Raw genomic sequence first — 13,086 nt, 5'->3', positions numbered from 1 at the left:
CAAATTTGTTATTTTACAGAAAATGAGCCAAGGCCAATGAGTCTCAGGTTGAAAAAATAATTTATTGTATAATTTTTATTTTAGTAAACGTTGAAAATGGGTCCCACAGTCCCCAACACCACACAAGGGTTAAGGAATTTGTTTTAATGTGAGCTATGTGAAAATGAAATACTGTATGGCCGAAATTAGTGTTAAGTAGGCCATTTGCATTTGCTAATGGTCAATAATGAAGTAGTTTACAGTACGAGTTGTGTCACTGTAAAATGAAATGGAATTTGACCCACTACCAAACTGTAACCAGCAGGTGGTGGTATATAGACTGGTTGTAAACACAACTGTAGGAAATCGTTACCATGAAGCGCTGCACCGCGCGAGGTTCTTGACGGGATAATAAATGTAACCAATATAAAAGTAGCGATACTTTGTAGCCTACCAGTGCATAACACTGCATGCTTGCGACTCACATTGAGCCGTCAAGAGGAGTATAGCCTAGAACCAGAGCTTTGCGGGGCACTGCGCTACAACAAGGTTACTGAAGTACAGCCAAAGAGAAGAAAATCTGAGAAATATACACATGATGGACCGCCCGGACTGTGGCAACTGATACACTTTTCTCCAGTTTAGAGATGGCATCGATGTCCAACGTTGTGGTAAGCCTTTTCAAGTGAAGGGACAGGGCGCATATAATTGTATTGACAGCTAATGTCCACCGTAGCCTATTTACAGTCAAGTCTTGCCCTTTGCAGTGAAATTCCGGTAGTAAATTGGGAAGCATCCGTATCCGGACACAGGAGAGGAAGGATTTCAGCGCCACTATTCTAAAACATAAAGGAGCCCATATTAGACCTGGATCAATACATCTCATTAATATTTTACAACGACATGAGGTGAGTGTTTCGAGTAACTATTCAACTCTCACTGACTTATTGCATTGGGCGCTGCTAAATTTGCTATGAGAGAAAAGTTTAGGTTATGCTGCAGTCAGGACCATATTTCAATAGTCGGGACAATTCGTTTTAATATTGGTGTACACATACCTTGATCTATAGATTGAAAGGCTATTGATACATAGACCACACGGTTCACTTTTTTCCGTTCATTATTATCTAGTCCAGTTGTCTGTTAATGTCCAAATATTTTGTTGTTGTTGAAAACATAATCTTGATGTGCACACATCAAGATTACGTTTTCACCCGAAACATTTTGTAACATTAATCAGTGTGTGTTAATTTCCTTCTTCCATAGAAAGAACACCTCTCCTGCTTAATAAGATGTATCCACATCATCGAGAAAGGTAAGTGGCTGTTATTTTGGATTTATGTTTCATACAGTGGTGATATCCTCTCCTGAACACCTACTCAATAGCCCCTGTTGTCTGTGTCGGTGGTGGCATAATGACCACAAAGTCCAAAGAGATCCAGCCCAACAGTTGTCAGTAAAAGTATTGTCGTAATGACCTTGGGATGCCTATGACTCTGACAGGACCTTTGCTTCAACAGGACAAGAGAGAGTCTTCTCTTGTGCCTTATGGAGTAGTAGTCCAATAGTGCACGGATCTTTGATCATAAAGAAAGTAGGTAAAATGGCTCTGGAATTACATTTACACGTTTTGGAGTGATGTTGATTTGCACCTGAGAATATCGCACTAGATTCATTGTTTATTGATGTTATATTGATAATAAGTGGTTTCAAACTTGATTTACAAAGTAAACCAGTTAGTGTTTGTGCTGTTTATTTGTTTATCTCATTGTGTTAGTGGTACTGCAGAGACCAGCACTACCTGATTTGAGCAGTACATTTATGTAATTGCTCTAAGGCCACTGTTGGGCTATTATTACTGTACTCATTCAGGGAGAGAAGTACTCGCCCAGCACAGTGTGCCCCAGAATCTCCTCTACAAAAGCATCCATGTAAATTGTTCTGTTTACAGCGTGTAGAAGAATCAACTGTAATACTATGCCAAGAATACCCGTTAGAACTGATAGTGTGAGTGGTACCATTCTACAAAAAGAGAACATGAATTAAAGTAGTTGTTAATCATAATAGATATAGAAAAGCATCGTTGTGGAACTTCCATCACCAGAATCTTGTTTTTCATTATCTGAAATCGGATTCTTGTCCCTATCTCTATCCTGGTGGAATTCAGCTCACCTATTTAACAGCTGGAGCATATCTAATGAAACCAATCAATATTTTCAAACCGTGTGCAGGGTTCAAATTAGGGCCCCCTATAACAATTAAAATATAAATGTGAGCACCCCCCTGAAATTGTGACTGTATGTGTGTGCGCGCAACTGTGCACATACTGTGTGTGTGTTTGTGTGTGTGTGTGTCTGTGCAGCATATGTACACACAGCATATGTTCGCACATCCCACTAAGCCATGTCCATCTGTTTAACATGAAGGAGGAATAGTGGATCCTGGAAAGAGATCCGTTATCCATTTAGGTCCAACAGAGAGACAGTCGTCTAAAACACTGAAACATCTGGGTTGCGCTGTGCCTGATGCAAGCTCTCAGGTCTCTCGTAGCGCCACACCTCCTTGGCACTGGAGGAATGTGTGTGGAAGTTAAAGAGGCAGCTCCCTGGCGTCCCGGTGGCTCAGGCTCTGCAGGGTGATCTCATCGCATTCGGGTGATCCCTGTGGAACCGGGAGCCAGTCAAGTTGCCCCCTATGATAATAGAGGCTTGAAGGAAAAACCCAACTGACCAAAAGACCAATCAGATGGATGGTGGGTGTAGCTCAGTCCCCATAGAGGATCATTTCTCATGCCTGGTCAAAGTTGGGCTAACAAACACTTCCCTAATTTCGGCACCAAACGCTCCATGACACTAACAATCTAACCCAGAATGTCAATCAATTGCATCATATGTATACTAATAATCGGGAAGCTTCGGTGCCAACATGGTAGTCGTTGAATTTCCATGTCTCAAAGTGAGATTCCCGAACTTTGTAGCCTACCGTTTCTGTCTGACTGTTCCCCGGCTCTGCTCCCATCCCCTGCCTGGCCAACCCTCTGATCAGTGTTTGTCTGAGCCTGGAGTGACGGCCAGCCTTAGAGAAGCTGGTTATTAAGCATGAGATCAGCTGACAAGAGTGGGATTACTGTGTGATGAGACAGAGAATTACAGCTCAGGGTTTTTATCAGGGAGCTTGCCAAACATGGTCCACATGCCAAACATGGTGTGTTAGAGAGGGGGAGAGAGAGTCTGTGTGTCTGCTTTGATGGTGGTAGTTGTTATTAGCAGTAGGGTTAATGTGAAGAAAAGTCTTGACGTGGAAAGTAATAACGCTGGCTAGCAACTAATAGTTGTCATTGTAAGATTTTTTTTTTTGTATACTTGGGATTCTTGAGGTTAGAATGGTAGGCCTACGCTAATTTACACCAAAACTCATGAGATTTAGATATCCTGGCACATAGAATTAGAGCAAAGATTCAACACCCATTAACTTAAATCTGATCCTGTGTCTGCTTACCTTCATCACCGAAGAGGTCAGACTGGAGTTCATTTGAAAACAGTTTAATGTGCACAGTGACCTGGTATTTGACATGTCTTAAGTCATCCATAAATGATCTAGTTGATATTTGTGCTAGATTTCTTTTACTTACAGCAATCATCAGCCAACGAAATGGACAGGATCGTCACTACCATATGTTGTTGTAATAATACACACTAGTACTCATCCAATACACATTAAATAAGACACGTAAACCCATATCATGTCGTACATGTCAGTATGAGATTTAGTGGGTCCTTTATACCCTCAACCCTCTAACTGTAGTGGAGTGTATGTCCTGCATAGTTTGTACAGCTTTGAATTGAATATGATGAGGGTGAAAAAGGCAAACTATCAATCTGTAGCTACGTGTCAAGGTATAATCCTTTTGACCTTATTGCGTACATAATCCAATGACTTTTTGAATTAAAGTTATTTTTTATAGCCTATACTCGTCTGCTCACATTTTACATTAGTCGTTAAGCAGATGCTCTTATCCAGAGCGACATAGTGCATTCATCTTAAAATGACTAGGTGTGTAACGTATACGCTGGGAGTCAGAAAGCAGGTGCAGAAGGTGAGTTTAATACTGAACAAATACAAAAGAACAAACATGGGAAGCGTACTGAACGTGAGAGAAAACCAATAACACCTGACAACTGAGGGTTAAATAAAAGGGGAGTAATCAGGGTATTGATAAAGTCGAGGTGTGCCTAATGATGGTTGCCAGGTGTGTGTAATGATGGGTTGCCAGGACTGGTGTTTAGTAAACTGGCGACGTCGAGCACCGGAGCGGGAGTAGATGTGACAGTACCCTCCCCCGACGCCCGGCCCCCTCCTGCAGGACAACGCCGGCCAGGGGGATGGCCCCAAGGGCAAGGAGCGGGCTGGTCCGGACCATGTGGGTGGAAATCTCGGATGATGTTGGGAACTAGAATGCCGTCCATCAGAACCCAACACTGCTCCTCTGGACCGTACCCCTCCCAGTCCACCAGGTACTGTAGCCGACCCCCACAACATCGGGAGTTCAGAAGGCATAGGCGAGGCTTCCCTCGATGTTCAGGGATGGCGGAGGCAACAGCATCAGCCAGGGGACCAGGAACTACCGGCTTGAGCAAGGAAACGTGAAAAGATGGTGAGATCCAGTAGTCAGTGGGGAGCTGTAATTGGTATATTATCTCATTGACCCTCCAGAGGACTTTGAAAGGCCCCACAAACCGGGGTCTCAACTTCCGGTCGGGCAGGAGCAGCGGGAGGTTCCTGGTGGAGAGCCCTGTGGAGGAGTGATGAAGTGAGTTCTAGGCCTACTCCGCCCAGGGAAGGAACCAGGCCCACTCCCCCTGAAGGTCCCGACAGTTACTCCTAAGGAACCTCCCCAGCTCCTGGTTGGTCCTCTCCACCTGCCCATTAGACTGAGGCCGGTACCCCAGATGTGAGGTTGACCGTGACCACCAGCTTCTCCATGAAGGCTCTCAGCGACCTGGAGAGCGTTAGGAAGACCAGAGAGAAGGATAAAACGGGAGAATTTGGAGAATCCGTCCACAAAAAGGGGAAGATCACTAACAAAGTCTATGGACAGATGTGACCAAGGCCGCTGAGGCACTGGAAGGGGAAGTAGCTGGAGTGTGCTGGGGAGATTTGGATTGGGTACATATGGCGCATGAGAGGGAATGGATGTTGTTGCGGGTGATACCTGGGTGTCCAGTGGTGAGGGATGTATGTGCCTAGGTCAACAGCCGATCTCTCACCCCTGTGGGGACATAGATGCGTTCTGGAGAGCAGGTAGCAGGAGCAGGTATGAAGTTCAGGGAGGAGGCGAGGCCCTGGTCGAAGTTCCCAGCGGCACCGAGTCCACTAGAGCTGTAGAGACAACACTTGAGGGACAGCCAGCCAGTGAAATAGGCACCATAAAGGGTTTGGCGTAAAACAATGTTATTGGCATACTCACGCCTAACCTGGCAGACGGAAGGTCACGGGGCTGCCATGGTTAGGGCGCACCGGACACCGCTGAAGCTGGTGCACCTCCTGGCCGCAATAGGAAAAGAGCCCCAGCTGTCTCCGGCGACGCCGCTCTGACGCGGAGAGGTGTGTGGCCCCTACCTCCATGGGTTCAGGCTCTGTCTCAGGACAGCAAAAGGAGGGAGGGGAGTGGCGATGTGTACACCAGCGCTCCCGAAGAAGGTTATCCAGACGGATGGCCATTGAGATGAGAGCGTCAAGGATATGTTGTTATCCCGACATGCCAACTCCATCGGGACATCCTTGCGCAGTCATTCCATCGGCTGGAGGCTGCCACAGTCTGAAAGGTGAGGACATACTCCGCAGAAGTCTGGGCCCTCTGCCGGTGCTGGAAAAGTCGCTCACCTCCCTTTCTGCCCTCTGGAGGATGGGCGACGACCGCCCTGAACAGAGCCATGAGCCTCTCATAGGAACCCAGCTCTTCCTCTCTCCTAGACGGCCGTAGCCCACTTCAACGCCCGTCTGGTCAGCAGGGAAATTACCATAGCAACCTCTCGTCTGATAGGCGAAATAGAGGCAGCACTGGAGTAGGAAACCATGGCATTTCGATGGAGTACCGTCATATTTCTCTGGAAGGGACAGTCGGGCATCATTGACCTGGGCGGAAGAATGGGTAGGGTGGGGGGCTGGCTCACTGTAACAACCCGTGGTATGAAGCCCTCTGATAGGGGTATAGAGAACCTCGTTGGTGGTGTCGAGTTGGTATAGAACGTACCCAGTTTTGCCAGCTGGTCATGGTGTTGATGGAGTAGATGACCTTGTTCATTAACCATCTGGAAGAGCGTTGAATCTTCTGCTGCTTCCATATTGTGAGGTGTTATTCTGTAACGTACAGGTGCAGAAGGTGAGTTTAATACTGAACAGATACAAAGAACAAACATGGGAAGCGTACTGAACGTGAGAGAAAACCAATAACACCTAAGGACTGATGACAACTGAGGGTTAAATAAAGAGGGAGTAATCAGGGTATTGATAAAGTCCAGGTGTGCCCAATGATGGGACGCAGGTGTGCGTAATGATGGGTTGCCAGAACCGGTGGTTAGTAAACCGGCGACGTCGAGCGCCGGAGCGGGAGGAGACGTGACAAGGTGAGACAATCACATATCACAGTCATAAGTAAATTTTTCCTCAATAAATTCAACGCTAGTAGGAAAAAACAAGTGCAGTTTTTTTTGTTAGTATTTAAGATACTCTTCGTTTGAAGAGGTAGGGTTTCAGACATTTTTTGAAGATGGGCAGGGATAGGGGGAAGCTTCTTCCACCATTGGGGTACCAGGACAGAGAAGAGTTTTGACTGGGCTAAGCGGGAGCTGACCCCTGTAGGAGTAGGAGGGCCAAGAGACCTGAGGTGGCAGAATGGAGTGCTCGGGTTGGGGTGTAGGGTTTGAGCATAGCCTGAAGTTATGGACCAGTGTCTTGAAGTGGATGCAAGCTTAGAATGGAAGCCAGTGTAGTGTGCAGAGGAGCGGGGTGACAAGGGATAACTTGGGAAGGATGAACACAGTGGCGTCAGTTCAGCTAATCCGTGGGTATGGCAAGCCGAGTGATTTGGTGTATAGAGAAAAGAGGAGAGGGCCTAGAAACAAGCCCGGGGCACACCAATAATGAGAGCATGGGGTGCAGACACAGATCCTCTCCACGTCACCTGGTAGGAGCGACCTGCCAGGTAGGATGCAATCCAGGAGTATACAGAGCCTGAGACGTCTAGCCTTGAGATGGTGGAGAGGATGTGATGGTTCAGTGTTGATGGCAGCGGGTAGATCTAGGAGGATGAGAATAGAGGAGAGAGAGTCAGCTTTGGCAGAGAGGAGAGCCTCCATAACACAAAGGAGAGGGGTCTCAGCTTAGTGAGCCGTCTTAAAACTTGACTGGTTAGGGTCAAGAAGGTCATTCTGAGAGGGATAACAAGAGAGTTGTTCATAGACAGCACACTCAAGTGTTTTGGAAAGCATAGAAAGAAGGGATACTGGTCTGTAGTCAGAGGGGTCGAGTGTTGGTTTCTTGAGGAAGGAAGCGACTCTGGCCGTCTTGAGCCAATGGTCATGGAGGAGGGAAGAGAAGAATGGGAGGTCTCCAGAGAGGGTCTGGAGGAGGGGATGGGGTCGAGGTTGTTAAGTGGCGGAACATCACTGGTAACAGGATTTCCTCTGGAGAGAGAGGGTAGAAAGAGGTCAAGGCATAGGGTAGTTCTGTGGATGTCGGCAACCTTTCTTTCAAAGTGGTTGACAAAGTTGTTCGCAGAGAGGGAGGGGAAGCTGGTGGACTATTAAGGATGGAGAAGAAGTTGGAAAAGGATTGGAGGCAGAAACTTGAAATTTATAGTGATAGAAAGCAGCTTTAGCAGGGCATACAGAGGAAGGGAAGGTAAAGTGGAGGGAGTGGACGGATGATAGGTCCTCCGGAAATTAGTTTTGCTCCATTTTCGCTTAGCTGCCCGCAGCCCTGTTCTGTGAGCTCGCAGTGAGTCACTCTGCCACACAGCAAGAGGGGAGGGCCGAGTCGGCCTGGAGGAAAGGGGATAGTGAGAGTCATATGATTCTGAACGAGAGTAGAGTACGGTCGAAGAGACAGAATCGGGAAACAGGAAAAAAAATGATTTAGCAGAAGGGAGAGATGATAAGATAGAAGAGGAGAGAGTGGTGGGAGAGAGAGGGCGAAGAATGTGATGGCGCATGCCCATCTGGGAAGGCTGAGTGGGTGGACTAAGAAGATAGGGTTGGAGGATGGGGTGAGGGGGGTTGCAAGGAGATTATTAGGCGAACAGCCTCAAGTAAATAAGGTGAAGCGCATTGCCTGCCTTGTGAGTGGTAGGGGACTGGGAATGGGTGAGGTCTAAAGAGTAAAGTTGTGGAAAGAAATTGAGGTCAGGCGTCCGGAGGTTGAACTCGCCCAGTACAATGAGTGGTGAGCATTCATCAGGAAATTAGTTTATCAAGGTGTCAAACACATTGAGGAACTCTCCAAGGGCACCAGATGGGTAAACTACAGTCGTGGCCAAAAGGTTAGAGAATGACACAAATATTAATTTCCACAATGTTTGCTGCTTCAGTGTCTTTAGATATTTTTGTCAGATGTTACTATGGAATACTGAAGTATAATTACAAACATTTCATAAGTGTCAAAGACTTTTATTTACAATTACAAAAAGTTGATGCAAAGAGTCAATATTTGCAGGGTTGACCCTTCTTTTTCAAGACCTCTGCAATACGCCCTGGCATGCTGTCAATTAACTTCTGGGCCACATCCTGACTGATGGCAGCCCATTCTTGCATAATCAATGCTTGGAGTTTGTCAGAATTTGTGGGGTTTTGTTTGTCCACCTGCCTCTTGAGGATTGACCACAAGTTCTCAATGGGATTAAGGTCTGGGGAGTTTCCTGGCCATGGACCCAAAATATTGATGTTTTGTTCCCGAGCCACTTAGTTATCACTTTTGCCTTATGGCAAGGTGCTCCATCATGCTGGAAAAGGCATTGTTCGTCACCAAACTGTTTCTGGATGGTTGGGAGAAGTTGCTCTTGGAGGATGTGTTGGTACCATTCTTTATTCATGGCTGTGTTCTTAGGCAAAATTGTGAGTGAGCCCACTCCCTTGGCTGAGAAGCAACCCCACACATGAACGGTCTCAGGATGCTTTACTGTTGGCATGACACAGGACTGATGGTAGCGCTCACCTTGTCTTCTCTGGACAAGCTTGTTTCCGGATGCCCCAAATAATCGGAAAGGGGATTCATCAGAGAAAATGACTTTACCCCAGTCCTCAGCAGTCCAATCCCTGAACCTTTTTGCAGAATATCAGTCTGTCCCTGATGTTTTTCCTGGAGAGAAGTGGCTTCTTTGCTGCCCTTCTTGACACCAGGCCATCCTCCAAAAGTCTTTGCCTCACTGTGCATGCAGATGCACTCACACCTGCCTGCTGCCATTCCTGAGCAAGCTCTGTACTGGTGGGGCCTCAATCCCGCAGCTGAATCAACTTTAGGAGACGATCCTGGCGCTTGCTGGACTTTCTTGGGCGCCCTGAAGCCTTCTTCACAACAATCGCTTTCCTTGAAGTTCTTGATGATCTGATAAATGGTTGATTTAGGTGCAATCTTACTGGCAGCAATATCCTTGCCTGTGAAGCCCTTTTTTGTGCAAAGCAATGATGACGGCACGTGTTTCCTTGCAGGTAACCTTGGTTGACAGAGGAAGAGCAATGATTCCAAGCACCACCCTCCTTTTTAAGCTTCCAGTCTGTTATTCAAACTCAATCAGCATGACAGAGTGATCTCCAGCCTTGTCCTCGTCAACACTCACACCTGTGTTACCAGAGAATCACTGATATGATGTCAGCTGGTCCTTTTGTGGCAGGGCTGAAATGCAGTGGAAATGTTTTTGGGGGATTCAGTTAATTTGCATGGCAAAGAGGGACTTTGCAATTAATTGCAATTCATCTGATCACTCTTCATAACATTCTGGAGTATATGCAAATTGCCATCATACAAACTGAGGCAGCAGACTTTGTGAAAATTAATATTTGTGTCATTCTCAAAAGTTTTGGCCACGACTGTACAAAGAAGTTTCAACGAGTTAACCAGATAACTTTGATAAACAACCCAAAATAACTATTGATTTTCTGGTTCATTAAGAAGTCTAAATGTATGTGTTGTTGGTGTTGAGTCAATTGGACCATGCCCATTTCAAGCTTATCTTTCTCAATAAATCTAGTTTTAAATATTTTATGGAAGTTCGCTGGCTAATTTATTGATTCTGCTTTGTAGTATACCCCTCCTGTCAGTGATAGATAACAACAGCTTGAGTGGACAAGTGACAGTGGCAGCATGGAATTCAAATGAGGAGATGGACAGGTGAGAGAGGGGGGAAATAAAAAATCTCCACTTAGGAGAAATGAATATCCCTTTGCCACCACAGCCATGACCAGATGCTCTTGGATTGTGAGAGAACAAATAGTCAGATGACGAAGTAGCAGTGTTCTCTGAGGTAATCTTTGTCTCCATCAAGTTTAAAAAGTGTGGGGACTGAAGGACAACAGGCTGAGACACACCGCTCAGCACTGATTGATGATTACCTAGCAGAGATGAAGATACCCCCTCCAAAGGACACACCCACCAATTATCACAAAGCTACTTCTCAAAAAAAAAAAAAAAAAAAGAATTTATTTTATTTTTCCGTTATTTTACCAGGTAAGTTGACTGAGAACACATTCTCATTTGCAGCAACGACCTGGGGAATAATTACAGGGGAGAGGAGGGGGATGAATGAGCCAATTGTAAACTGGGGATTATTAGGTGACCATGATGGTTTGAGGGCCAGATTGGAAATTTAGCCAGGACACCGGGATTAACACCCCTACTCTTACGATAAGTGCCATGGGATCTTTAATGACCTCAGAGAGTCAGGACACCCGTTTAACGTCCCATCCGAAAGACAGCACCCTACACAGGGCAGTGTTCCCAATCACTGCCCTGGGGCATCGGGATATTTTTTAGACCAGAGGAAAGAGTGCCTCCTACTGGCCCTCCAACACCACTTCCAGCAGCATCTGGTCTCTCATCCAGGGACTGACCAGGACCAACCCTGCTTAGCTTCAGAAGCAAGCCGGTAGTGGTATGCAGGGTGGTATGCTGCTGGCTATGAAACCAGTTCAAGTCAATGTTTCAACCCTTCACAGCCACAAGTACTGAGCATTCAGCAGTTCAAACAGCAATGATTTAGTAGGCTACTTGGTAGAGGGACAACAGTTAACTAGATTTGCCCAAGCCAGACTATACCAACAACAACAACTTATTGAAAGAAAAGATACTTAGGCTACTCTTGCAGAGATTAGTTGTCTTCCGAGGGTGTAGATGAGGCGCAGCCTCTCCACTTTGTCTAATTGCATTGCACAGTAACTGGACTTTAACTCCCCCTCTGTGTACGATCTTTCCACTGCTGTCATTCAGATTTGGTTTGGTTTACATTTTCCGTGCCACAGTTGCCAAACCAAACTCGAACAACAGTGGCATTGTTGCTTTGAAATATTTACCTCGTTTCTAGGATACCTAGCATGGTCACACTGGCAGGAGCAGGGATTGGGAGGGGACTTGTGCAAAGGTTCTGAGCTTTTTAGTCAATGGTCTTGTGCCAACCACAACCATTGGGAATTGAGGATAGGACATAGAGAGCTGCCAAAGGTGACGCCAACATCTGTAGCATTATGGCAGCCAGTCAAGTTAGGGAGCTATGCTTCATTATGGGAGGAATAGGAGGTTGTTTTTCCTCTGCGAAAGCACAAAGGAATAGCAGACATTTCTTATTCATCAGAAAATGAACAGTAGGTCTTGATTAGAATATGAGGGTTGTCAACATGAGTTGTCAATTTGTTTAGTGAACTGTGTTCATTCCAAAAAATTCAACTGAGAAGAAAATAAATATTTTGAAAAATGTGTGAGCCTTGGTCAAGCTGTCTTTTCATTAGTCTTCACATACTCTAATTTGCTGGGACATGTTAAGGAAAATACAATTATTGGCCACAATTTGTCTTCACATGCTTAGCTCCGTGTCCCCTTCTTGCCTCAGGGAGCAACCGATCTTCAGCGCCAGGGCCCATGTGTTCCAGATCGACCCGAACACCAAGAGGAACTGGATCCCCGCCAGCAAGCATGCCGTCACCGTCTCCTTCTTCTACGACGGCAACAGGAATGTGTACCGCATCATCAGCGTTGGCGGTACCAAGGTGAGCCAGGCAGCTGTGCTGTGCTGTACAGTGACTCTGGAACATGAATGCAGACCACAGTTCGAGTATGTGAACGTGTGGTCTTGTCGAAAGCTCTGATTTAGGGAAACATCCTTTTCGAGAGATGTTCTTAGGACATTGTGGGATGGTTGAAAATATGGTCTCCAGAGGTGCTTTCAGTTCACAATCGTTTGCTTCTAGCCAAAAAAGCAATTTACAGTTTGACAAAGAGAGTAGATAAAGATGGGTCTGGTATGTGTAGAAGATCAGCATTGGCCTGTTTAAGATTGTGTTCACTCTTTTGCCTGTACTCTTATTTATCCTTCCATCTCCAAAGACCTTGGTTGTTCACGATGCTAAACATAAAATCAGTGGTTGTAGGCTTTTATTAATTTAAAAACAATTTAGCCATTGTTCAGTCAGTAAGAACTGCAATGTCAACAGAAACTCAATGTCACCAAACAGCGCTCACAAGATCAAGGCAAGGATTCCTCACAAGTTTTGAATTTAAATTCCCCAATGCTGCCCTGTGATTTATCTGATCTCCTCTTAACACCTCTGGTCTGACCCACATTCCCCACTCCCAGCAGACCCTGTGGTCAGCAACCTAATTCCACCCATCTGTTGTCTGGCAACGTGGTAATCCTTTGTACCATGTCATGTGAAATATGTTGCCCCTGACTCTTGTAATCGTTTCTTTAAAAAGCTTCCCTTGCCCTCTGATTCTGGGGTTTTAAGTCAGTCATATTATAGTAATTCTGCAGCTGATGCAGAAGTTTATAAATGGGTTTAATGTGTTTTCTCATGTGACGTGAAACCAAATGGAGGGGCTGTAGCCACCTCTCCGCACTGCCTG

General features: G+C 45.9%; 1 protein-coding gene across 3 annotated transcripts in view; it reads left to right on the top strand.

Annotated features, from left to right (window-relative positions):
• Positions 1 to 332: 332 nt before the first annotated feature.
• The window catches only part of LOC129814304 (homer protein homolog 3-like), a 35,550-nt gene continuing 22,796 nt past the window's right edge, over positions 333 to 13,086 (top strand). Inside the window, exons 1-4 of one of the 3 annotated variants that reach the window (XM_055867347.1) lie at positions 333 to 650; positions 747 to 887; positions 1,246 to 1,294; positions 12,074 to 12,230. In XM_055867347.1, coding sequence (XP_055723322.1) covers positions 1,272 to 1,294; positions 12,074 to 12,230 — 180 coding nt within the window. In that variant the 5' untranslated portion in view covers positions 333 to 650; positions 747 to 887; positions 1,246 to 1,271. The other 2 variants (XM_055867349.1, XM_055867348.1) reach the window with 2 other exon arrangements.

The sequence above is a fragment of the Salvelinus fontinalis genome, chromosome 17, assembly GCF_029448725.1.
Source record: "Salvelinus fontinalis isolate EN_2023a chromosome 17, ASM2944872v1, whole genome shotgun sequence".
Lineage (NCBI taxonomy): Eukaryota > Metazoa > Chordata > Actinopteri > Salmoniformes > Salmonidae > Salvelinus > Salvelinus fontinalis.
Note: the sequence above shows the minus strand (reverse complement) of the source record. Positions and strands in the feature narration are given on the sequence as shown.